This window comes from Manacus vitellinus, unplaced genomic scaffold (genome assembly GCF_001715985.3).
Source record: "Manacus vitellinus isolate BGI_N305 unplaced genomic scaffold, ASM171598v3 scaffold_5_pilon, whole genome shotgun sequence".
In the NCBI taxonomy this organism is placed as follows: Eukaryota; Metazoa; Chordata; class Aves; order Passeriformes; family Pipridae; genus Manacus; species Manacus vitellinus.
The window spans coordinates 3953509-3980845 of record NW_021940682.1 but is presented as its reverse complement, the minus strand read 5'-3'; the positions used below and the strand labels follow the sequence as shown (position 1 = coordinate 3980845).

Below are 27337 nucleotides of genomic sequence, written 5' to 3'. Positions count from 1 at the left end.
ATCAAAGGAGTTTAATAAATTAAAAAATGTTAAGGTTTTTTTTTTAAAAAAAAAAACAAACAAAAATGAAGCACAGGAGCCAACATTATGCGTGTTGCACCATTCACCCAAACTCCTAGGATGCTTTTTGTATTCCTTTTTCTGTCACTCATCTCATTTATTCTCCTTCGTGGTGTAATCCCCCCTAGTGTCTTGTCTTGTCTCCTGACAGGCTGCAAGCTCTTCAGAGCAGGCACAATTGTCTTACTTGCTATATAAATCAAGCTACATGCTAATGCTAAATGATAATGTTTTGACAGGATTTTTAAGTTGAACCTGATTACATGAAACAATAGAACACTCTGATTTTTTTTTCCTGAAATTTTCTTCTCTTAAAAAAGGGATACCAGAAGAGGAGAAGTAGGGCGTTTATTTCCCATGATTTTTAAAAAACTCACTGTTTTCCTCCTACCTGTCTTTCAGGGACAGCAAATGAAAAATGTTGGAGGTCATGGAAGAAGAAAAAAAAAGAAAACAGAGTGAAGAATATAAGGAGTAGGAAACAAAACCAAATTCTTAAATTATAATTTCTAAAACTAAATTCCATGAAAAAATATCGGAATAAACATTTCCTTATAGTAGCTTCTGCTGAATGAAAAGGAGTCTTACATTATCTTCCCCCCATTTTTGACAAGTTCTAGAAAAAGCCACAATAATTTTACACTCAATTTATCATTTAAGTGTATTTATAATGAACAATCACAGCTAATGGCTAACTGATAGGTAATCCACTGCATCTCTTCTCACCACTCATTCATTCTCAACCTCATCACCATTTTCCTTTCCTTTTTTTTGGTGTGATGGTGGATGTGTAGTAAAACTAACGGGAAGCCGTGAAAGCAGTGTTCCCTGACTTCTGGCTCTAGGCATTGGGGATTTAGATAAATAAGAAAAAGAGTATGAAGAAGATATCACCTGGTCTCCAAAAAGATATCCAAACTAGTTCCCTGATTTTCTTTGAGATAGGTCTGGACAGTACTGACTGAGAGAGAGTAGTCTGTTCTGTATTTTAGAGAAACTATTCAGCACACATAAGGGATGGCTTTGGAGGGACCTAAAAGCAGCCTTCCAATCCCTATGAGGAGGTGATCAACAAGACAGTGCCAGGCTCCTCCTGGCAGTGTTTGGTTGGAGGACAAGAGCCAATGGACATAAAGACAATCAAGAGAGGATCAGATTTTCCCCATGAGGACAGCCAGATGTTAAAACAAGCTGTCAAAACAGGGTTGTGCACTCTCTGTCCTCAGAGGTTTGCAAGCCCTAACTGAATAAAGCCCTGAGTAATCAGATCCTATCTCCTAGATGACCCTGCTTGGAGGAAGAGATTGGACTACAAGCCTTCTAAGGTCCCTTCCAACCAGAATAATCCTATGATTTCCAGAGCACCCATTTGTGCACGCCCATGAATTTAAAAATCAGCACCTTTATCTGATTGTGCACATGTGGATAACAGTGCTGTACCACCAAACATCTTTCATGACCTAGAAACAGAATTAAAACTATCAGCCTGTTTTTACAGGACCCCATTGTTTTGCTTGTCTGCTTTGTTATTATTAGCATTATTGTGAGAAGTCCCCACACAGAGATCAGGAGCTATGGAATTCTTTCCCTTAGAAACAGTCTTTAGATGTGTTGTTATATTGTGCAGCCCTGATGCCTTCCGTTGCATCTGCAACCTTACAGAACTGACACATTCTCATGTATGCTAAAAGGCAAAGTTGTTACCAAAAATTCCTCCTTCTTGCTGTTTCTATTCACAATGCTATTACTCTTTTCTTATCCTGGGGGGAACATGAGGGTTTAGTCATATGCTCATTCTTTTCCAAGGCATAAACAGTAGCCCTGAAAGATGACTAGCATCTTTATAAAGAAGCTACAGTATGTGGTCCTCACAACACATGGTTCCTATTTTTGTCATTCTGATAAAAGCATAGCAATGTCAATATTTTTTTTTCTTGTGATTTGGTGATTGCCAATGACCTGTATGTCAGCTGACACAGTTAAATCAGAAATTAGCACTCAGTCTCTTTAGAAGACAGAAACATGGACACTGAGCATAAGAAAAATTATAAGATTGTCCACATGATACTCCATTAAACAATGAAACATGTGATCAACTACAAAACAGAGATACATCAGCAAATTTCCCCGAGGAAGTTTATGGCATTTAACTCCTAAACATTAATTTTATTGTACTGTGTGAGGAACCAATTAACTGAGAGTTTCATTTTTATCAGACATCAGAATTACTGTTCAGAATATAGATGAATAATTCAGCATATTTCAATTTTATTAGGCTTGGCTTGTTCATCTTGCACATTTTTGCCAATTTGGAAAGGTAATTAGATATTTCATCGATAACTTTTCTGTGCATTATTTTATTTAGAACACTTCCAGCACCAATGAGCTGATATCTAAGACACATACAATGTACCTACTGTATATTCACATTTTCCCCCCTAATTGGATATGGTTGAAATAGCGATTAAAGCATTTTCAGGAAACCTCGTGTTGATGACATCTGACTGTGAACACAATATGATTTGTTACAACAAATTATCCGCAGGGGAGAGGAGTAACGGGCAAAGAAAAAGAATTCTTGTTTCCAAAATCTGGCGTATTTCCATAAAAATAACATAGGTATCAGCAAATAAAAGGCTACTTAGAAGCTTTCCTGAGAATTTGCAAATAACCTGGAAAATGTACTTGGGGTAAACCCCGCTCCTAGAAATACAGACTTATCAACTATTGTTTCTTGAGAAAAGAAAACAAATCCTAAAAATCCTCAAATAATTCGGTTTAGAAAACAAAGTTTATTGTTCTTCATCTTCCAGAGAAGAACTTTTCTGGAATTCAACAGCTTCAGTCATACTGAAAAGCCTCAGGACTGATGCAACATACCACGCTGCTCTAAGTGGTTAGTCAACACCTCCCTTCCTTTTTAATGTGATCATCAAATGGTTTAAGAAGTGATCGAGTGCAGTTTCCAAAATTAATCTTACTTAGCACCACTGATTGGGGAAGACCTGCCTTCTTGACAAAGTTTGGGCTATTCTGTGTCTTTTAGTGGAAAGTTAATTGTGAACAGTGCTGCAAATGCAGAAGCACAGAAGCAGCACAGAGAAGCACTCTGACCCAGTGCATTCTGATACTTGCATTTGTTGAAGAACACCCAGTGTTGAACACCCTGAAAATACACCCTCAGCCTAACTCCTTCTGCCTTTTCTGCAACTAGGTCCCCAAACGCAGCCTCTTCTGCTTTCCTAAATCTTTATTTTGTTCCCTTTATTATCTGTTATACAGGAGATACAATCATGCCTTAGTATTCCACATACAAATCTATACATATGTGCATTAATAAAAGGATCACACTACCTACGACTGAAGAGCAGCCTCCTCAGAGGCAGAACTATGCAGTTTTTAAAGGGCACAATACAAAACCTTTTCTATCACTTACACCATTTTTATGCTTTCAAAGCACTTCACAAATATTAATTAGCTCTAAATAAATTCTAATTATTTCTAAGAGTGGCCCTAGCAGATCTGTATCATCTGGTGTGAAATCTGACTTCAGTGAAGTCAACAGCAACAGCTCCTCAGACCTCAGCAGAGCTGACATTTCACTTGCCATTGCTAAAATGCTGGGAGTCATGTCTATTATCCACTAAGTATCAGAAGTAGAGCTGATCTAGTGAGAGCTGTAGTTATGGAATGCTGGCTGAGAAGAAAAAAAGGGTTAAATGGTCTGAACCAATCTGTAGAGCCCAAATGTGGGAGAAGCTTTGGGAAATGCGTTAACTGGGCTCTGTTTGCTTTCAACATCAGCTCAAATGCAAGGTGCTCATCTGCTGCTAAACCATTTTAAATACTTGGGATCCTGGGGTTAACTCCTAACATCTGCTCATGCTGTAGGTCACTAACTTAGTTAATCCACTTTGAAACATCAGCTCTTCATAAAAAGATTTGCATTATACATCTATATAAAAATACATATTATGTGTACAATAAAATACATATAAAGAGGTTTGCATAGAAGTAAAAATACTTAAATTTCAGATAACACACACTGCATGGATAACTAATCATGGAGCAAGTAAGTAGGTGACCAGTATTTTTCTTGCTAATTGTGGACAATACAGTCCATCACATACTGCCAACTTATTTTTCTCATAAGAAATAAATACTTTGGTTGTAATCATATTAAATATAAATATTAATATTAAATATAAATAATAATATTAACTATTTTATATATGCAAGTATAACTAGGGATGGAGGTTAAAAATCAACTGGAAGCATAGATTATGAATCTTTTTCTCAAATAGAAATGTAATCCTAATAGAAGTTCCTCTCTTTATCTCTGCCAACTTTACCACCACACAATATGCCATAGAGAAAAAAGGGGAAGTGTCAACTTGTGTAAATTGTCCCTTATGTAATGCAAACCATCTGTTTTAAAAAAACAAAACAAAATGAAAAACCAAGCCACACCCAAGCATGATCTGCTGTGAAGAAAAAGAAAGAAAAGGGAATTTAGTGCATCAAATTGGAAGCCAAAGACCATGACCTGCCATGTAACCATGGAAAAAATATTTACCCCTCTCCTCCCTGTATTGACCCAATTTTGAAAAATATTTGGAAAAGTATAATTGAATAAGTTGCTTTGCACATATTAGAGATTGATATTGTTGTATTCTTTTGAGCATTTCATCTAGCTAGAATGTTTTCAATCAGGCTGGAACACAAGCAGAAGAAACCTCTTTGTTTTCAGTAACATATCACACAACAATGCCACCACTCAGGTCAGAAGGTACCTGAGTCCTCAGTCCCTGGAACCTGGTAAAGCATAGGGAGATGAAGCATCAGCATAATTCTGCCCTGTTCTTCTACTCTTCTTTAGGTATCTGCCATGAGGGGAGTCTAAACAGACCACTGCTATTAACTGTTACAACTATATTTGTGTTGTTTTCAGCCAAATCCTCAGAAAACAAAGTACACGCAGAGCAAAAAGTACTCATCCTTTCCAGTCTCTCCTTGGGTAAGTCACCAGTCTGTTGGAAAGCACTGGCTGAGGAATCCTACCACATACATTCTCTGAAACCACAGGGAAACATACATTTGACCCTCTGTTGGGAGGGACAGGTGAATCAGAAAGCACTGAGTTAATCTGATCTAATTATCTAAGCTGAATGAAAGCAGAACAGCAGTATAACAAGCTATTCATCATTTTTTTCTCTTTTGCTGACCTCGAGGCTTGATCACACATCCTCTTCCAGCTGCAGCTGTGCTGGCTGAAGAGCCCACCATCTCCAAGCACAGCTCCCAGCTAAAGGTTACCACTGTGACCAAGCTGCTTGTTTAATCCTTTCCCAACACGTTTCCATGAAAATGAGCCGGCTCGGTTTAAGCAATTTTAGCACAGGGTCCTTGCTATCCCAGCCTGGATGGAAGCAAGTTAGGGAGAGCTTAACCAAGAAGCTTGGCCTGTATGTTGGAAGTTTGAGGCACAGTGATGAGCAGCTGCAATTGGTTCTCTCTGCAGCCACTGGGGCTGCAGACAGCAGCAACCCAGCCCTCAGCTGTGACCAATTCCACAGCTGACTAGAGAGAGATCTGCAGCATCTTAGATCACATGCTGCTGATTTTCAGGCACACTGTTGAAGATCTGACTTTTCAAAGGGGCAGGGTGCATAACAGTGTGAATTTCCCTTTGAAGGTGTCCCCAACAGATATCCAAAATCAACGTACTCAGCATCATTAGTTAGTTATGAAAGTATTGGTTGTCACAAAAATTCTCTCTTCCTTCTCCCCCAAATTTTCAAAACTCCCTTCTATTGAGGAACAATATAAGAAAATTTTCATAGTTTTCGGTTATTTGTGACTGGAACTGAATTGTCCCACAACTACTTTTATCGTTCCTATGTGCAGGTTGCTAATGCTAATAAATAAAAGAATCATTGCTAAAGAATTCCTATCAATTGGCCATACAAAATTATTCTGAAAAATATATCAGTCCAGAAAAAACAGCAGGTTTTCCAAAAAGGCCAGGAAGATGTAGAAGCGAGGCCCATTTTCATAAGGCACATAAACTAAATTTAGAACACAGAATGGCAGACATGTGAAGATGCTTCTAGAGGGGTCTTCTGAAGTTCCTAGGAAGGCCTTGCATCCAAAAGCAAACTCAGTGGAACTTAGGCATTTAACCTGTTCAGAAGCTGAGCAAATTAATCTGCTCCATGTTCCCTGTTGTAGTTCTGTGCTGGTACCCACTCGGCTCAGCTCAAGATAGCATGAAGTTTACAGTACAAGTATTTCTTAAATAACCCTGAGACTTGGATCCTAGTGCCTCTGTCACTCTTCAAGTGAAGATTTGGTCTCCTAAATCGCTCAGGTGCTTTACAAAGTTTTATCCAAAGCTCTTTGGTTTACAGTGTACTGATACACAGTAGGGCAAGCATAAAAGGGGGAGAAATATATTTTAATGGTCTGTCAAAACCATTACTTGATGTGAACATGTAGTTTCAAGGCAGCTAGGTTTTTCATTGCTACAAGCTTTCTAGGTGTAGCTAAATCCGTATATGCTTTTTTGTTTATACTAAACTGTGAGTGAAAAGAAGAAATCCTTTGGACTACTTATCACTTTTCCTCAGCTTCTCAGTCAAATTCAGTGAAACGTGCCAGGGAATCACCAAACACAGAGCTGTTTTTCCACTGGCTTCTGCTCAGTCCTAGACCTTGGCATGCAGTTAATTCCAAGCCTTACTGCCAGGAGCAGTAGCAACTTTGCTCTTTTTTCTTTCTTTTTTATTTTCAAGGTTACACAAACATGTAATGTCATATCTACTTCATAGATGTGAGGAACTATAGGTCTATCTTAGAAAGTTAATGTGCATGCAGTAAAAAGAAGGGAAAAAAACCCATCTCAACTCTTTCTATCCAAACTGGACTTCATTAACCTGCCATAACTAATTTAACTGCCATATATAACTAACAGGGTGCTTTCCTGACCTTTTCCAGGCCTACAGTTATGGTAGCATTCACAGTCAGTGTGGCTTTCAGTTAAGCATTCTGTAATGTGAATCACTACTTCTCCCAGCTGAGAGGGACTGCAGGTGAAATCACTGGAAGAACTGAATGAGCCTACATTTTGGCACTGGAGCTGCTGAAGGACATGAAGTGTTTTGAGCAATAATTTTCAGTAGTGGTCCCAGTCTGTACAATCTTAGGGAAAGGTACTAGAGGACAAAGACACAACAGTTCGCTCTCAAGATCTACAATGTTCAGAAACTGAAAGAAATCTGAAATTGTGGCTAAGCCAGTTTAACTAAAGAAATCTTTTTACGTTCCAAGTTTACGAAACAGCTGCAGTGGCAAGGGCTGAGTAATTCAAAACACCTGATGAATTCATGAGTTAGTCAATGACACAGATGCATACACTGACATGGATATAATAAAGCTAAACATCCATGCTGGAGACAGAGAAGGGTAGAACAAGCAAGTCCTAGATAACTCAGTAGAAAACGGATGGCAGAAGAGTTGCATAAGCACAAATATGAAAGCAAGTCCATGAAATTCATGCTCTAGCTAAGTCTATTCATGGACATACAGTTCCTCGACTATTCCTTAACTTGTATTTATTATCATCCTGTTGACAGGAACATGAAATCCTATAGAAGGCTTAAATAAAATTAAAAAGAAAATCTGGGGATTGTAGAGAACAATACAAATCTTTCAAAGATGAAAAAAATAGATGCTGTATTTTTTAGTGCTAGGCTCTCATAAATACACTCATAGTTTGTGTTAGTCCATCAAACTGAAAGGCATATGCTATCTTTGATCTCTGTGCAGAACCCCCGTTGAGATTAATGTGAGTTCTGTGTGAAGAAAGAGACTAGAATAGGCCCTCAGTTCACAAATAGTAAGCAGGCTGCTTCAGGAAAAAACATGTTTTCTTACAACAGTGTTGAAATTTATTTGGAAGTTTCAAATAGCTTCTCTTCAGATGCAAGTTCGTATGTGTGGTCATGAGCATGTTCACTTGTCAAAAAGACCTGTCAGAGAGAAGGTGCACAAATCTACCTGCTGTGTGAAACGTTTTGCTGTTATGTCGAAACACATAATTCATCTCTGACAACCTTTTCTCATATGGTAACGACTAATCCTCTGTTTCACCCTCATCTCTGCAAATTAAAGGCTTTGTCCCTCAGTGAGGTGATACTTTTATACAGACTGGCATGAAACTGTGCCCTGTACCCGTTTCCAGCTTAAAAAAAAAATCTACAGGACTTACTGCATCCCGCTTTGTAGCTGAAACCAGGAGGAAGAAGGAATCCTTGCTGTGCAGCTGCTGCTAGGGTTCGTTGGTCTGGAGGAAATACGGGAATCATTAATGGAGGCAGCTGACCCTGGACCTGCTGAACAGGAGAGGGAGAATCAAACACGGAATTTTTCCTGCATACAATGTCTGCTAACACCCTTTCTTTTACTTCTGCTCTGAGGTCAGGTTGGCACACGCCTCTCTGTAACGGGGTGTCCCAGTAGCATCCACTATTCAGCTTCATCTTGATCACCAAACACTTCACAGGAGTTACATTCATCCAAAATAAACTAAGATTCCACATATCTATATCATAGCTATATCCATATACCTCCATATATAGTTCCACATATACGCATACCTATGTCCCACTTAATTACTCCCCCCCACCCCAGTCCATGATGACTCTCTTATTTTTGACTGTAGGGTGGTATTTTCTTCTCTTTTATTCCACTGTGTAACACTATCTCTGCCTCAGACAGTAGCTTTCACCCTGACTGAGCCCAAACAAAAAGACATTCCTCTAAGAAGTACAAAACAAGTGCATAAGTAGCAAACAGCACAGTCAGTACTATTTTTCTGCCCATACACACGTACTTATTTGTGCAGGTGTAAGATAAGGTCTCTGAGATGGTAAGAAAAAAGGTTGAGACATTTTATTCAGAAATAAAACACAGCTATGTCTGAAGCATTAGCTGTTCAACTCTGCACAGCAACTGTACACAACCATGCAAGTCAGGAAGTGGAAAATATTATATTAAGTGGATACTGCAGGGGACTTAGGACATGCAGAAATTAGTCATCAAAACTGGAGTTTGGTCATGGCACAACTAAAACTAAAATCTAAAACTATTGCTTTTACCCAGTTCTGTCAGAGGTTTTAATTGGTAGAAATGGACATCATCTTTGTATTTCACAGAGATGAGAAACAAAAAAGTTTTCTAGATTAAAATGCTAAATGACTAGTTTTAACTAAAAAACCCCACTGCACTGACCAGATCAGTCAATAACGGGAGACTGACTCAAGTTTTAAGAGAGTTCGTCTAGATTTTTGATGGCACTGTAAAGCTAAGGTACCAGAGGCAGATATGTTATCGAAGACTGCAGTTCAGTTTGTGATCCACAGCCTCAAGAAACTAGGAGAATTAGACAACCTGCTATGAGCAGAGGCATGAGAAGGTGTTACTCCCTTCATTATTGCCTGCATAGCAGAACTGGCAAAAGAGAACCAGCACGAGCTCCTTGGCTGCCACAATTCAGACCACAGCATCTGCACTTAATTTGATTTTAATTTAATCTCCTGAAAATCCAGGAGATGTCTCAGTTCACCCAATGATGCTACAAGGCATAAGAATGATACGAAATTTGGGATGATAACCTCTTAATTTATGCCAGGACCTGTCAACACCTCTGTGTGTGCTGACTGTATCTTTATAGTCTGAAATAATTTTCAGGGATGAAGTTCAAGATTGCTGTTGACGGAAATTCTTGCAGTGGGAGATTAATATTGGGACTGAAGCTGGAGTAGATGTAGCTCCAGTCACTGAAGTAGCTTGATCCATTTTTTGTTACTTCAGTATTTTCCTTTCTATTCTGATCTTGTTAACTGTAAGACATACATACTTTCAGCTGGATTGCTGGAGAAAAAATTACATAAAATGTGATTTGTTCTCTATCCCCAGTCAGTCATCCTAGTACAGCCCAATATCTGCCTTTTCTTCATGTGTTTATTTTTTGTTTGTTTTGTTTGGGGTTTTGTGGTTTGCTTTTTTTTTAAAGACAAAGACAAAGTAACTATATTCTTTTAGAACAAAAATGAACAGCCGTGTGGAATTTTTGCATAGTACTCTTCTTCGGCAAAGAGCCACAGAACTTTTTTTTTTAAATGGTTTCCAAGGATGAAAGTGACTTTGCCAAGCAAAGAAGCTTCAAAACAGGACTCAAAAACACTAATAGAAAGACAGATGGTTCTACTAAGAGCTCTGCTGCCAAAAAAAATGTTAAAAAAAAAGTGAAAAAAATGGAGTGATGTTATTGAAGCTGACTGCAAAGTTCTCTGATGACTGCAAATACTCTTGTCCCACTGCAAGTGTTAACTCTGCCTCCAGGGCTAATATAACTAAAGCACCACACACACACAAATTGTCATTGCCAAGCCCACAATGTAGCACAAGTCTGCACTTGATTCCAAGTGACTGCCAAATACACGAGCAAAACACCACACTGAAAAATTCCCATTTAGGAAAACATTTACCAGGAAAATGCCCTTTCTTCTTAACTCTGATTGCTGCATTTCATTTTTTTCAAATCGCTGCTCCTCTTTATCTCTCCAAGGGGCCTTATACCCACTAATTTCAAATGACACAACCCCGGTTGCATTAAGGAGGTAAGAACTATAGAGTGATGAAGATGGTTTGCATGGATACAGAAATAACGCAGTCAAAACAATGTGATTTTCATTCCAGGATGGAATGTATGTAGCAGCACTCAAACAGCTACACTTCATTTTCTCCTAAATATAAATAAATGCAAACATTAGTTTATTTTAATCCCATTACCTGACACAATACAATGCAAATTACGGACTCTTCGTTTTTAAGGCTCATTTAACTACTACATCTTAACTTTTGTTATGTTTACTATTATTAACTAGAATTGCTGGGATATAACTGTTTTAAGAGACACCAAATACAGGCCCTCCTGAGTTTTACATGAAGGGCACAAAGGGTATTTCCCTCTTTTTTTTTTTTTTTAAGCCATTACTATGTCAGTTACTTCTCTCTAATTACTTTTATTATATGGCTTACATAGTTTCCAGTGTTTTCTGGATGGTAACTTCTCTATACTGCATTTTTAATTTGAACATAATGGACTGCAAATCAGAACTGTTTTCCAGACCCTGTTCTGCTAATGGACATATGTCCATAAAAAGAAATACCTCTTCAACAATCTAAGAATGTACACAGCTATCAAGATTCTCCACTTGACAGTCTTTCTACATTATTACCTTTTCTCAGTTCTAATTTCCTAAAGGTGAAAACTGTATTTTAAATCCTTAGAAAATTCCCAACAGATTTTATGGGCTACAAATTCACCTTGTAACTTCTCATCTACTTTATGATGTTAGTTTGGATGATACAGATACAATCTTCCAAGGGCCTGTTTTTTCACTACACATACTGTTGCCACGATGTCAACCAATCACACAGTTCCCTGATCTTCCTTTTAATTGAATGCCACATTAACCAGAAGTATTCTTGTACTGCATGACAACCTGCAGGTGCATGGTACACACAGAAAAGGCACATAATGCACATAAAATAACAAAGAAACAAACCGAATGTCGTGAGACCAAAATATTCTATACAGTTGATTCACCAGTCAAGGAATTCATACTTTCATATCTCTGACAAGTGATTTGGAGCAAAAGGGAAGCCCATGTTACACTGAAAGACGCACCACTTGACATTTAGTTTGTGAGAAATAACACCTCTTAAGTAAGCTGATGCACAAGAGTTCAAACAGTCCAAGAAAGTAAAGGTTCTCTAATTCATAATGACCACAGTAACAGATCTTCCATAATGGCAATGTATTTTAGGAGCATGAGAAACTCCAACCAAGTTTAACCTAGAGCCAAACCAGGGAACCTTCACACTTGGCACTGAAAATCCAGAAACAAGACCATCCCTGAAGAACTTATCAATGCAAAAACCAGTATGAGCATATCACAAGAAACTAATAATGTATCTACTGTCCAAATGGGAAACTGAGGCACCCACAGCTGCCTGTAGAGACTTTTCATTTTGAAAAGTGCCTCACTGTATCTTTATTTGTTTCAGGGCCCTTGAAAAACCTGGCCCTAAATGACTTACCGTATCAAAAGAAATTTGTTAGTAAACTTGGAACCAACTCAGGCTGTTGGAGCCTGGGCCAGCATCTTCAAAAATCTGTGCATGTCCTTTATGACTTGACCATAACAAACCCAACCACACAAAGTCATGCATTCAGTGTAGCCAGATTAGATTCCCAGCATTCCCAGCTTCATTAAAATTGTAGTATTTTTGCCTAAATTCTGGTCTCCTACCTACTTTTAGGAACATACTATGGTTACCACAGCTACCTAAGCACTAAGCAGTATGTTTTTAACAGTTACCCCTACTGTTTGTTACTAGCTCCTGCTGTGACTTAAATAAATTTAGATTGCAAACACTTGACAACTACAGTTCTACTCTATTTTCTGTAAAGTGTCACGTGTGCTTTGGGTCACTATGTAAATAGCTACACACACAAAACAGTTTAAAGAAACATTAAGATTGCAAATTCAGACATTCAAATCTTAGGAAATGCCAGAATCAGGGTAGCATGCACGACCTTATGTCCTTTATGCCCATGCATCCTGACAAAATCTTTAACTGAAAGTTCACAGTTTCCCCTCCCTCACATGACTTTTGCTTAATATAGAAGGCTTATAATATTTCTCAAATAACATAAACCCATACTTTCAACAGACCTAAGCCCCTAACACAGCAGCTGCTATTAGTTTTATTTATTTTCTCTTCATACCCTTTCACCAATTTCATTTCCGCAGTTGCTCACTACATGTTTATTAGGATCAGCTTTTATATAAGTTTTCCTCTCTCCAAGGTAAATATCTCAATGCATTTCTCGGCATCCACACAGAACACTTTCCACTGAGGGGTGGATACTGCTCGTCCACCCACCTCTAGTTCTTCAGAAGCAATTCTATCCATGTTGGTGAGACTGGTGACGGAGTAACGAATTACTCAGTGTGAATAAGAATGGCTGCTAAAAAGCAACGCTCTCCTCTCTACAAACTGACAACACTCTGAGCAGTACTTTACTCTTGAACTGTTCAGAAGATGTGCCCTTCAGGAGCTGTGTGAGCATCTTTGCTGAAATAGAGTCTTACGTGGCTCCTTCATGTAGCAGCGTGGCTAATTTTTATTTTCATTTGAGTTATTCTCAGCTGCCTCAAATAAGTTCAGATTTTACATTCCTAGAACAGAGGATGCACGTGAATTATTCCATTAACTTCAAACTGTTGTATGAATATCTTCTTGCCTGCGACGTGTTTGTAAGTTAAACATCTCTTCTACTGTATATGAAAGAATGTAATGCACATTTAACATGCAGTAACATAAATCTGTCCTTCAAAAAATGACATGTTTAATTGCATTGGTCTTCCTTCCTCCAGAAACACTTGGCTCATGGTGGTGCACACTATGCTGAAGGACTGGATTCTTTAATTAGCACATGTGTTGGCCATCTCTTTCTCTCTCCCTCACCCACCCCCCCAATGTCTATCTTAAGGGAAATAAAAATATATGTCCTCATATAACTACAATCTGCTATTTTCCCTTACAGTGACGTTTAAAATAAGAAAAGAAAATGTTGTTCTCTTTCTCTTCCCTATATCACTTCCCTAAATTGACATATGTATGTCCTAAATCTTCACAGCAGGGAGCCCTGCTTATCCAGGTTATGCAGTGATAAGTCTCCTACTGAGTTTGAGGTGGCTTTTTATGGGGTGCTTAGTGAATGTTTAGGATGCAAACCAGAAGGTAGATGGCAAGAAGCAGAGATGCAGAGAGGAAGACACTGATGGGGCAGAGAGTACATCCATTCCACCCCATGCTCTGTAGTTTTTACCACTGCAGAGCAGCTCGCTCCTCTACCAGACTGGTAGAGGGTATCCTGACAAAGGATTTTGTGAAAGTTTTTTCTTCCTAATCACTACTTGTAAATTCTTCTGCAGTGGATGACTTGGGTCCTAAATATTATTTTCCCCTTTGATGTGTAAGAGGCTTACACAATTCATACCAGTACTTATCAAAATCCACCCTGTCCAAACACCTCAGTTCACTCAATAGCTCTCACTGTTCTCACAGTTGTTTGCAAGCAGTGATAGATACTCATGGTAGAAAACACACTCTCCTAGTGGCAATTGTTTAAGAAGCATAAGGAAGGGTATTTAGGCAGACACCTCCATCACTCACCATACACACACAACAACTCCAATAGCACAGGAGAGCTCTATCTGGAGAGTGGTGTGGAAAAAAAAAAAAGATTAGTTTGATGGAATATGGAGACAATCCTTACCAAGCAATGGTATATACACAACCTGGCTCACGGAAAATACAAGGAACAAACTTTCAGGAAAAGTGAAACGCGTCTCAGGAATTACATAAACTCTTTTCATTTTAAAAAACCAAGGCTTTTAAGGCTGGAAACTTTCTGTCTCTGCTCAGTCCTTCAAGAGAATGCAGGTGTCACAACCAGCATCCATCTCAAATTCATCTCATCAAAAAGTCTGTAAATGAACACACACTCAGCCTTTTTAACTAAAGTGCAGAGAAGTGCCTTAAACTGCCAAATAATACAGACAGTAGCTGTTTCCATGTCAATAACTTGCTTCCAAAGGCTTCCATCCTTCATACTACAGAACAAAATGCACTGGTGAGAGACAAACACCTCCAGCAGCACTTTGAAGGACCGAAGCCAAAAGGACTTTTTGCATCAAGGAACATCTCTTGGATATCTCCAAAGGAAAAAGCAGCATTACTTATTCATTTCTGTAACTAAAATAAAGAACTTCAGAACCCTTTTCCTTTATATTTGATTTGGTACAGAAAAAAACACAGAGAGGAGGGAAAAGCAGTAAGATGACGTTTTTGCATCTGGGATGACGTGCAACAAGAAGTATTCGTTCTTGTGCCACTGAGCACGTAAGTAACCTACAGGGCAATTCTGCCACAAAGGCATTGGAACAAACAGCCTAACTGAAAAGGAAGAGACTACCTGCAATAAAAAGAACATACACAGAAATTCATTCCAGTATGTAGCTGTTTTAAGACAAAAGCCTAAGAGTTCACACAGGAACAGCTGCTCCAGACTATACAACAACAGTGTGTGGGGTTCTCTGGCAAAATCAGGACCTTCAGAGCAAGCTACTGTGATTCAGGTAACAGCTACACTGGAAGAATGAAGTGCACTCTCAAAAGGACCCTTTCTAATCCCAGCTCAACTGCAACACTCAAAATAATTTTCTCTTTCATTTTTATAGAAGAAAAAGATCCGTTGTTTGGTTGATAGAGCCACTTGTTTTGTGAAGAGGTTAAATTTAGCAGAGGACACAAAATTGGCTTTTGAGGTATGATGACCAATGTCTCAGCCAAATTGACTTATTTCACCTTACTTAACATTCACACAAATACTGTGTTTCTCATGGCATAGCTTCCAAGCACCTGGGCACCTTGTTTAAATGTTAGTACCCTTCCTAGACGAATAAGCCAGGACTGTAATGGAAACCTGCCACAATCTTGTGGCTGTCAAAACTGCTGATTTACATGCTATATTGTCCTCCATTTGTGCTTTTGTTGGCTACAAGCAACTTGCTCCTAAAATGCAACTGTCATGTAGCAAGAGTTAATCTGCAAAGTCACTTCCTTCAAACTGGAAAATCTATGAGCTTACATTAATGACTGATGCTACCTCGCAGAGTATGATGGAGCACAGAGTTTCCAGATGCTTGGTTAATGCTTTTCCCAATGAGGTCTGGACCAGTGCTGATTGCTCTAGCAGTAAGCTATTCAGCGAAACATTTGTCAGTGAAAAGAAAACAGGTGTGAGATTTCCTGATGTGATTTAAAAGACAGCATGCAGGATAATTTCTCGAGCAGCGCATGTGTACGGTTTTCTACAGCTGATCTATTATATATTGGTTCAGTTATTCAAATTATAATGAACTGTGGGTTGATTTTTACATAAAGAATCACAGATAAAAAGCAGTATACTTCCCTTGTCATTGTTCATAGCAGCCTTCCAGAAGTGACCTGTACTCTTTTTCTTCCGATTTTCCACGTTCTGTTTAAAAGGACTGAAGTGGCCAAGTTCTGAGTCCTGTGTGCTAACCCAGCCCTCTTTCTTTTCAAAGTCGCTTTTTTGGTATACCCAGTGCTCACATTTTACTAGATAAAAAGTCTTTGTCCAGCAGTACCATGGACTGCTGTCAAAAGAGCTCTGGAAAGAAGGTCTGGTATGAAGCGCTGCTGCAGAGGATGCAGGGAAGAGCAAACAGGGCAGTTAAAGGGGGAGGTTTCTATTTGAGGATGTCAGATTGACAGGTATAACATTCAAGACAGGTGTGCAGAATCTAGAGGACTTTTCCTGTAAGAGTACAGGGCTTTTTCAAGGTTGACTCAGTAAATCTCAAAATCATTAATCAATGGGTAGGCTGTAAGAACAACAGGAATGGGTAGGAAGGCTCAGAACTAGCACAGCACTTAGAGAGGAGGGAGAAGCGGAAGAGGAAATTTTAGTGTTACACACCATCACAGGCAGAAAGCCTGGCTCCTTTTTGACAGATAAATTCTGTGACCTAGGAGAAATGCCCCACCTTGCTATCTCTTCAACGCTTCTGAGGTGCCTTTGGGCTCATCCCAAGTATTGCTGCGTAAACCAGACCATAAAATGGTTGACTATAAACCTGCCCAAGATGGGTTTCAGGTTGAGAATGCATCTTAGGTAATTTATTCTAAATAATTTTCTAAAATAACTTCTAACTTATTTCTAAATAATTTCTAAACTTATCCTAACCATGGTTCTTACTCCTGTGTAGAGTGAAGCAATGCAGCTTTTGGGGTGTGAACCTACTAACCAAAGACTTCTTTAGTGCATTTTCCCCAAAAGATCAAGAAATGGGTGGCAAGACCAAGGCTGATGTCATTATTCCTAAGCAAGTGGTATTTTTGTCATATAAAGTTATTCAGAGGCATCTGTGTTAAGACTAGCTGCTACACCTCCCCCATTACTGCTCGCTGATTTTTCCACAACATATTCAACTAACCATTTTGATGCATAAATTGCAGCAATATTTTTCCTGTCTACTGTTCCAAACCCCCAAATTCTTACACTGAAACTGGGAGAACAGTTCAAATTAGGAAACCACTGTATTTGAGATGGTGTATAGATGATGGCCGGTTCCATGACCTCATTTTTGACACAATGGTAAGGTCCAAATTTACGACCAGATCAATGTCTAAGACCTAAACCACTAACAGTGGACTGCCTTCTTCAGAGACTGGGTATTTTACTGATGGCACAGAGGCACTCGTGGAGAACAGCTGTGAATCAAGAGTAGCACTCAGCCCATTGTTCATACACTCATGAGTCACCTATGACACGTTGCTTGCAATGATTCTCTAAATACTTACAGCAAAATATTTAAGTCTTACCAACTATTATGAAACAATTCTACTTTTATAACCCCTAACGCAGAAATCTTGCCTACTTATGTTAGTGGACACAGAAGACAAGGAGATCATTAGAATTATGCCTTATAATAACTACTTCTTGTTTTGGTTTCTTTTGTGCCAATTTCCTTAAAATGATTAAGTGTAATATAACCATACAGAGAGGAAAGGGTTTTTCTTTCAAGCAAAACCCTAAGGTTCCAAGATGTGTTTTTCACTCAGCATCTCTTTGACAAGTGGAGTATCATTAATTAAAACAAACACAACAATTTTAGTGTGTAGGCGGTGGGCAAGAAGCAGGGGTTATTTAATATCATGTAGTGGGCAGAAATTCAAAACCCATTCAGCTGCTGAACAGTGCAATGGTATAAACAAACATGAAAGTCTTATCAAAGTCATCCACTTAAAATCATACTATCCAGAAAAAGAGAGAAAAAATAGACTTGAAGGACTAAAAAGAAAATTTCAGCACTAAAAGTCAATACCTCCTCTTGCTTTCTTTAAATGGAAAGGTTGAGGGACACAGTTAATAAAACTGCATGCCATCTAATACAGTACAGGGAAAGATACACTCTTCATGGCGTAGACTCTTGAAGAATTGGGTCTGCTCACAAAATCTTAGACTAAGATCCACTGACTAAACCCATTGAATGCACTTTCTTTTTCCCAATTTTACTATTATTAAATCAGATACATGTTTCAGTCTTAGTTCGGTCTCCAGTGAGATCAGCTTCAGAGCACAAGCTGCTACAACAATTCAGCGTAATTCTTTCCCGAAAACAAAAATATTATTATTATTACTACTACTACTATTGCTATTATCATTATTGCTGTTATTATCGCTATTATTTCTATTGTATATTGAGTTTTATTGCTTTCTACAAGATCTTAAAACCCCCCTGCACTTAAATGTTGGACAAATGGCCAGGAAAACTTAGACCAAATGTTAGTAGAAACCTCTGTGGAAAACACATTTCTAGTATGGATAGCCTCTAATTACTGCCCAGGGAAAAGCACAATAAAGACCTCTTTTCAGTCTTTCAGCTGTTCAGACTTGTTTCTGCCTATATCTTCTGCCAGTGTAAGTGTTCCTCAGTAGAGTTCAGTTTTACCATCAAAAGTTTGATTTTAAAAGCAAAATGGATTCAGGCTGAAGAAGAAATACTATTTAAATAGACACCTCGCCACTCTTCCATTCATGCCCTGATGCTTTTTTTCCCTTGTTACCAAAATCTTTATACAAAAAACGTTTTTCACAAGTTTTGTTTGGGAACACTTTTTGAATAGGCCTGAAGACAGTCTCTCATTTTGTGCCTACAATTTAGTGACAGCAACGTAGTTAAAGCACAATTAACTGTAGATAGACTGATAAAGTTTAGACATCTCATCATCTGATTTCTGTGTACAGCCAGGTAACCAGCTATCCAAATTCTGCAGCTTTTTACTGCATTGAATTGCAGGCACAAATATTTTGATTGCCCAAAACATTTAGCTTTTTTCCCTCTGCTGTCTCTTTCTGTTCTTCCTTGTCTTCCTTCTCCTCCTTTATTATTAGAAATATAAGGAAAACAACAAAGGGGGGGGGAGAAAAAGAGAAAGGAAAGACTATATGCAATTGTTTTTTTGGCACTTGTAGATATGGACCATGCAATGGAGAAGAAAATTGTCTACCTCAGAGGAGCACCTCTCATCATAAATCAGTTTTTAATTTTACTGGTGGATTACAGCAACCAGACAAACATTTGCTGCCTTGCCTCCCCTAGATATTGCTCTTTGAATTGGTTTGGCTATTCAAGGTGTAGTTCAGGGTGTGGAAGCCCCACCTGCCTTACAGCTCCCAAGACAACACCTGACTGGGGTGCAGTCGGGGAAAACAGAACCACATTCCCAAAGCAGAACACACCTACAAAATATAGAAGTGCAGGATCCCACAAGAGGGGGAAAAGTACAACGTAATGAAAATGAATAATCTTTGGGTATTTTCTTCCTAGTCTGAAGTAGTTCTTGAATGTACAATCATTTTTTTCTGGCTTGACTGCCTTTAAATACACACATACCATACTCCTAGTTCAATTTTTAAGCCACTATAGGTATTAGAGGACAATTTACATGTGATTTGCATTTTTTTCCCTGTGCCTGTGGTTTTGGTAAGTCTTCCAAACCTAATGACTGTTCTTTTGGCCAGCAACATAAATGCTGTAATCACACAATTATTGTGCTGGGAACAGTTTAATTCAGCATTTTGTTCTCAACCACAGAACAATTACTCAACAATTTTGGTTAACCATACTAGCTCACTGCCTGGAGAGGAAGTAGAATATTCACAAAATCTATTGTTTTACATAAAGGCAGTCAGTAGATTCTTATCTATTATAACTTTCCAGCATCTCTTTGCTCTTTGAGGTACTTCCACATACTCCCAGTTAATGAAAATAAATTACTAGCAGCATGCTGTATTAGCTTATTCATCTCTATCTGTTGAATGCTTTTAATTGTGCATTTGCATATTAAAGAGAAAGGTAGATGGGATGTGTCTGGGAGAGAGGGATGTAACAGAGCACTGTAAAAACCTCTGAAAACTATTACAGTGATGTTATCCATCTACTCTATTCTAAGCATAAACCTTGGCCATTCTGGACTCATTTTTAAGTTCTGCTCTTAAACCACTCATTTCTCTTCAATAAAAAGAATAACAACAACAACCACAGCACAAGAATAAGAATATAATAGAAGAAATTTTATGATCAATTGATTTATTCCTAGAACTATTTATACAGAAAGACTGTTGGCCATAAAGTACTCCCAAGATCTCTTTAAGAACCATCTGAGACAGAGAACAAAGTTTTAACCCAGAGCACAGTCTCTGAGACTGGATGCTTGGTGCAGTTGAGAATCAGGGCATTACTAAGGTTCACTAACACAAATCAGCAATTTTCTTTTGTGCTACTATGGGACAGCCCCAGGCTCAATGTAAAGGTGATGATGAACCTCATGGCACTCATCATGTCACACCTGACGTGACAGCACTTGATACCACTGAGTCTGGATGAAGGGAAAGTGGGAAAAGCCCTTGAGTAGTCTTCAATCACTCACTGGCATGACAGAGGATGTGCAGATTTATATAAAAACCCCAATATTTTTGCCAGATGAACAGTTTTGCAAATGTTTACTCCCAGTGGGCCCTTTGTGTTTTGGTTTTTTTTTTTTAATTTAGGCACTTACACTTAACAGGCTTTGTGTGGTAGACCTGATTCACAATAAAGTGAATGGAATGCTGAGACCTCAGCAAGAACAGATTTAAGTTAATTAACGAAGTATCAGGATCCTCACACATTTTCTGCTCTAAATTTCAGCTCTGGAAGCATTTTACCTATGCAAATATAAATATTTTAGTAACTCCTTTTCCACTTTTGCTTTTTGCTTTGTCTTGCCAGTCACTGGAAATATTTTCATTCAGAGCTGTAAATCCGAAAATGACAACTCTGGCAATGCTGCTGAACAAGTAAAATTAAACTAATTAAACAAAGCTGACTCAAAAAACTTAGTTTGATAGTTAGAGATATCAGAAAGGAAACCAGCAGTAAACATGATGAAAACATAAAGTAATATTTGATTTTTCTAAACGCCTTTAGCTTTTAAGAAGTATTCAGCTCAGAAAAGGGACTTTGTAATAATCATTATTTCTTAAGGGCAAAATTTGACCTGTAGGAACTTTGTGTTGAGTCCTTGCTCTGCTGAAGTCAATACAAACTGACCCCAATGATACTCAGCAGAAATAACTTAATTTAAAAAAATAACTTTAATTAAAAAAAAAAAGACAAGGCATCTATGGAGCAGAACACGGGCTCAAATGTCATCATCAGCAGGACACCGAGCTATGACACTTATTTTTTGCTCCATTTATGACAAGTAGTGTGCACTGTTTTGCTTAAAGCCCAGTTTCAGCAGATGAGAAGACAGGCCTTGTCTCTCCTGAGATGTGGGAGACACAATGTGAATTGCACTAAGGAAAGAGAAGTCCCAATCCAGTTCTTTCAATCTCTTAGGCAACTGTTAAGCTTTCACCAGGCTACTGCATTAAAAAAAATAAAAATAAAAGAAGAGGAGAAGAAGAAAGGACTATCCCTTCTGTAACTGCTGTATGCGGGAGAGGAAGCCACTACCTTTTACAATCCTGTCACTGTGCTTCAGGCACCTGTGTGCTGAGCCTTCTGGGTGCTGCCAATGCTGCTCTGCCTCGTTTCTGGATTGCAATGACCCTGAGACAGGAGTTAAGCATTTAGGTGTTTAGACTGGAGCAGATTCAGGGCATGCACAAGAGGAGAAATACAGAGAACTCTCAAATTGCATCAGTAGGTGCTGTGTATGTTTAGATGCCCCCAAAGCTTCAGATCTCATATTTGAACTACAGATCTTAGAAGCTCTGTCTAAATGATGTCTGGACAGGACATGTGTGCAAACTCAGGAAGAAGCACTTTTGGGACCCTCAGTTTAGATGTTCCCAAAGGCTATCTAAGTCCTGTTATCAGAGAGTAAGTCCTCTTTTTTTGATGTGACCCTAAGCCAGGCAGGTGAGAATTCTACAGAAAATTACCTTACCAAAAAATGCTGCAACCACATTAGAGCTCCTGGTACTGTTCTCAGGCTCTTCACAGGCAAGGCAATAAAAAGACAGCAGTGCTACACAACAACACGTTGCTTGGGTATGTGCATGCACATCATTAACAAAAACACAGTTGCGTTCCTGCAGCCAAATGGTTTTGAATAAAATAATCATGGAGCTCCTTGGCACCTTAAGGAGTGGTTTAGGACATAAACTGCTGGCTTACTGAGTGGCCTTGAACCCTGTTATATTTGTACAAGCACATTAGTAAAAGTTCAATATCCCATAACAAATGTAACTACAGATACATCTAACATGTAGTAAGGCAAATGAAAACCTATCTAAAGTCTTCGGGTTCAATACCTTTCCCCAAAAAGAAAAGGATTATTTTAGCAGTTCAAACCTGAAATATTTTGCCAGAGAGTTTGTTCATTAAAATGTGACCCATTCTGAACACATCGTGTCCCTTTAAGACTAAAAGTCAGAGCTGTGTGCTCTGAGCCTTTTCATCAAGATGACTCATTCATTCATGGGCAGCTTGGATTGTATGGCTGGCTTATGGTAGCACTCTAAATTAGTACTCACACAATGGAGAGCTTATACAATTGCAGTAGTCCATATCCAGTAAAACTGCCTTAGTGCCTTGAATAATGGGCCTTGCTAAGTCTCTAACAGTTCTGTAAGAACCTCTAAACAGCTGCACACAACACATGACCTGTGCCATCTTTACAATGCCTGCTAACCATGAAAGCAAGCTTTGGGAACTATTTCCTCTGCACCCTCACCATTGGACAGCATCAATCCCTTTGCTTTTTAGAGAACAAGGGGATTTTTTTTTCCCCCCTCCTCTTTCTTTCTTACTTTTTTTTTTTCTTTTCCTTTCCAATCAGCTCTCCACTGATCATCCTTCACACTTTAGCCTCTGCCCCAGAATACTCCGGACAATAGTACTGATTCCATCTGTGCTCTCCATTAAAGCCCTCGTAATCCTCCTCCGAACAGCTGGACGCTCAGACTCCACACACACAGACACTCCTTCTGTGGAACTGTTTGGCTACAATTACGCTGAGCTTGTGCTTATTTCAAGTCCCTGCCTGCAAATGCCTTTCGAAGGGTCCCCCAGGGCTGCACGGCAGAACGTCCTGATGCAACAAATTTAACAATACGTCGAGACAGAACCACACGCGGGTGAAAATGTGCTGCTAAGTCACCTCAGTGCCAAGCAGCACTTACGAGTTATTTTTCAGACAAATGACAATATTAATGACAAGCTTCAAACTCCCACCATGTCATTAAGCAATCATGAAGAAGCATCTTCACTTAGTTAATCAAACGGCTTCAATACCTTTATTTTAATGCCACAAGTGCTGCAGTGCCTAAGTTTTGCTTAGAAGCCCCCTTTTCAAGAGTTGCAGTGGTTTGGCTCTCTTCTCAAACAGCATCTGCTCAGGAGAATGATCTGACAACGTCTTGAAATGACTGAATGTTAGGGAAGGACCAGCAGAGTACACCCACAGGATGGTCTAGCTGCATACCTTGATTTTTCTAAGGACCTAACTCTCCTCAGATTCAACCAGTGGAGTAAATCTCCATCACAGTTCCCTATGTTCCACAAGTATTCAGAAAAATGCAAGAATAAGTCTAATGACGTTTACAAGAAGTCTATGCTGATATTCTAATTAAAGTCAACAGTGAGTCCCACACATCTAAGTGCATCCTAAGTATCACAACGTGAGTGCATGTTTGCCTGTGTCTGTATACACACACGCATCATCTGTGCCCATACAGAACTATAAACACACATGTTTTTCTCCAGTAGATGTGTGTGCACACGTCTCACACACCACACAAGCACATGAGGAATGCTATCTATAAATCTCATTGCTGGTATTTATTTCAAAATGTAAATGTGTGTGTATGTGCACATGTACTGATATTTACACATATATTTATACACACCGTACCCACGAAACAGATGCCCCACGCGCAGGAGTCCACACGCATATGCAAAGCATGTAGGCATGTACCACAGGAGAGATGGTGACACCCAAGGGAAAACTCAAATCAGAACACAAACAGTATTTATCACATACCTCTAACAGTTTCACTTGCACAGTGTGCGCTCTCCTGTCTGAATAGGGATGAAATCACACAACCCCAAATCTCTCAGAAGCATATCTTCTCTGCAGCCAATTGACAGGCCCATGCCTCTTCTTTCCCAACTTTTCACAGTATTACTGAGGTGCCATATTACCTACACCCAGTCCTAAAAGCCAGAGGGACTTTTAGGCTTCTCTGTTTTCTAACCCATGAGAGCTAAAATGAAAGTGATTTTATAATGGACCCTACCAGAAAGATCAAGAGGGACTATTTACAGGAGTATGTAGTGACAGGACAGGGGCAGTGGTTTCAAACTGAAGGAGAAGGTTTAGATTGGATATTAGGAAGAATTCTTTACTGTGAGGGTGGTGAGGCACTGAACAGGTTGCCCAGAGAAGCTGTGGATGCCTCATCCCTGAAGTGTTCAAGGCCAGGTAGGATGGAACTCTGAGCAACCTGGTCTAGTGGAAAGTGTTCCTGCCATGGCAGGGGGATTGGAACTAGAAGATCTTTAGGATGCTTTCCAACTCAGGCCATTCTATAATTCTACAATTATTAAGAAAAGTGGATGATTCACAGTTTCACAATGTGGCCCACAACATCTGCATGTAGCCTCAAAGCAACTCCCTACATTAGACTCCAATCAAAACATTATTTATGGAAGAGCTATTCCATGTAAGTTATGTAAGTTTATTTAACCTATGGTATGAAGCAGTTTAAAGGTAGCAGGACTCAAAAATGTATCCCAATAATTCTTCTAAATCACTCCCAAACCTATTTAAACAGATTTTTAAATTAAGCTCCTTTCATACAATATGTTGCAGTATGAGGTACCATAATGATTTTATTGCTATTAGTTGAAGACATCAAGCATAATGCACAAGTGGCAAGTAACACACCTCTCCTAAACAAGTCAATAAACCCTCCCCAGTGCATCAGTCCAGTGCATTACATACAAGAATACAGACAGTCTGTCCATAGATAAGACCAAGATTGGCTTTTTGTTGTAAACCCAAGAATTCAAAGTACATGGTTCAAAGCACAGATAAATACCTAGATTAGATACTTCTGGACTACTTCCCCCTATCTCACGAGAGGTCATTTATCCTCCAAAGTCTTTACAGGTGGTCGGCTGTCAAAGAACATACTTTCAGCTGAATTACAGGCGGTTTGGCCGGGATCCTTTTGTGATGTGGGATTTAAAAATAGGTGTTAATCATATTTTGAAAATTCTTCTACGGCTCCTTCATGCCATGTTGCTGTGTCCTAGAAACTTCAAATGAGGCTTATACAAAAGATCTTGGCAAGATCTAGCATAAGGAAAGGCATGTTTGGGAAGTAACTCTCAGGTGCATTAAGAGCATCAGAATAGTCCGTCAGGCTCCAGCAGATTTTAAGGAGTGCCAAATATCTGAGGAGGAACTAAGTTTTTATTAAAATAAGAAAAAAAAAAGTGTTCTCTCTCAGTTTTCCTTGAGGAAACAGCCTTAAAAATATAAACAAGTTCCTAAGAGTTCTGTCAAAGCATTTTTGCTGGATGTCTTTTCTTAATTGCTATTAAGTTATTTTTTCCCTTGTCTGTCTTAATCACCTCTGGCAGATGGTCCCCATTTCATCTGACATATAAGCACCTGATAAAATAACCTGCAACCTTCCTCTTTTTTTGTCACACTCAGTGGTCAGATGGACAGGGATACTAATATGACCTCCAAAAACTCCCATTTACTCTTACCCCCAGCAGACTCAATAACCAGTTGTCAAACTTTTAGTTAAGGGAAGGATGTGGAAATAAAAATTTCAATTTACGCACACAGAAGTTAGGAATGACAAGCCAGAATGACCACCTTTCCTCTATCTTCATTTACCTGGCTTGAAATACAATGCCTAATCCTGCAAAACTGAACTGAAGATCAATCTAACTGCCCACACAGGGTCTCCAAGTTCCCCTTTCCATTGTTCTTAAAACCAGGGTTCCCAGTCACTGCCCTGTAAGGCTATGAGAGCTCCCCAGCACAGGTTCTCCAGCCCCACTTCAGTTCCTTGCATAAAATATTAGTATTTTACTGCTAGGTGGTACAGCTATTTTGGTAATGTTTTAAGTCTATCAAGAAGACAGAAGGTCACCGAGGTAAAAATTGAGCGGTTGCCTGAGCAGTGATACCAGGCTCTCTTAACACATGTATAAACCACAAAGTTCCAAGTCTCAGTCCAAATCTCCACAATAAAATCAGATCTGGCACTTGGGCTCAGCCTCTCATAAAACAGGTGAAGGTCAACTCCCAAAGAAGCTGTATTGCAGTTTGAAGGATTTGGTTCGAACCTTCTCTAAATATAACAACTAGTTTATTTCATGTCAATACGATCTGTTTAGTAGCTACAAAACCCCAGACTCCCTTGTTTCAAGTGAGCTGGAATGTCCCCAGGCAGTCAGTCAGCTCCAGGGTCACTGCTGAGAACACACTTCTGGATTTGACCATAGTTTCTTTCCAACTGGAAACCAAATCTGAACCAGTGAACCACTTCTAGATTTACTCTACATGCTTTACTCATATAATGCAGCCACTGACTGCATCAGCTGTGAGCCAGGAGCAGAACTTGAGAATTTTTCCTCTCCCACCTTTTGTCTATCACTTGTCTCCATAGCTCCAAATAACTTCAAGATGGGACAAACTCCTCCCTCCCAAAGCCCTGTCCTCTGTATAATGTGGACTGGACATTATGATATACAGTCTCAATGACAGTATTTTTAGTAAGGAATACTCTGATTTTTTAGCCTAAAATTTACCAGAAGTACAAAGGTCTATAAAGCTCATCTATTATGGCTCAACTAAAAGTCTGTTCACTTCAGTTTTATTAAGGATTGTATACAAACTCTTTACTGGTAATACTGGAATTGTACCGAAACAGAACCCAATCTAAAGCTTTGAGGCTGTAAAACAGGATTTGTGGGAAACAATATTTTTATTTCAAGTAAGTACTTCTTTCAATTTCAGGTGTCCTGCTTTT

At 39.0% G+C, this 27337-nt stretch overlaps 1 protein-coding gene across 10 annotated transcripts in view; it reads right to left on the bottom strand.

The window, feature by feature from the left end:
* SOX5 (SRY-box transcription factor 5) overlaps window positions 1-27337 on the bottom strand; it is a 335957-nt gene that overhangs the window by 91331 nt on the left and 217289 nt on the right. For 6 of the 10 annotated variants that reach the window (XM_018080711.2, XM_018080707.2, XM_018080709.2 and 3 more), the window contains one exon: window positions 8330-8453. In XM_018080711.2, the coding sequence (XP_017936200.1) occupies window positions 8330-8453 (124 nt within the window). The remainder of the gene's footprint in view (window positions 1-8329; window positions 8454-27337) is intronic. The other 4 variants (XM_018080708.2, XM_018080710.2, XM_018080715.2 and 1 more) reach the window with 1 other exon arrangement.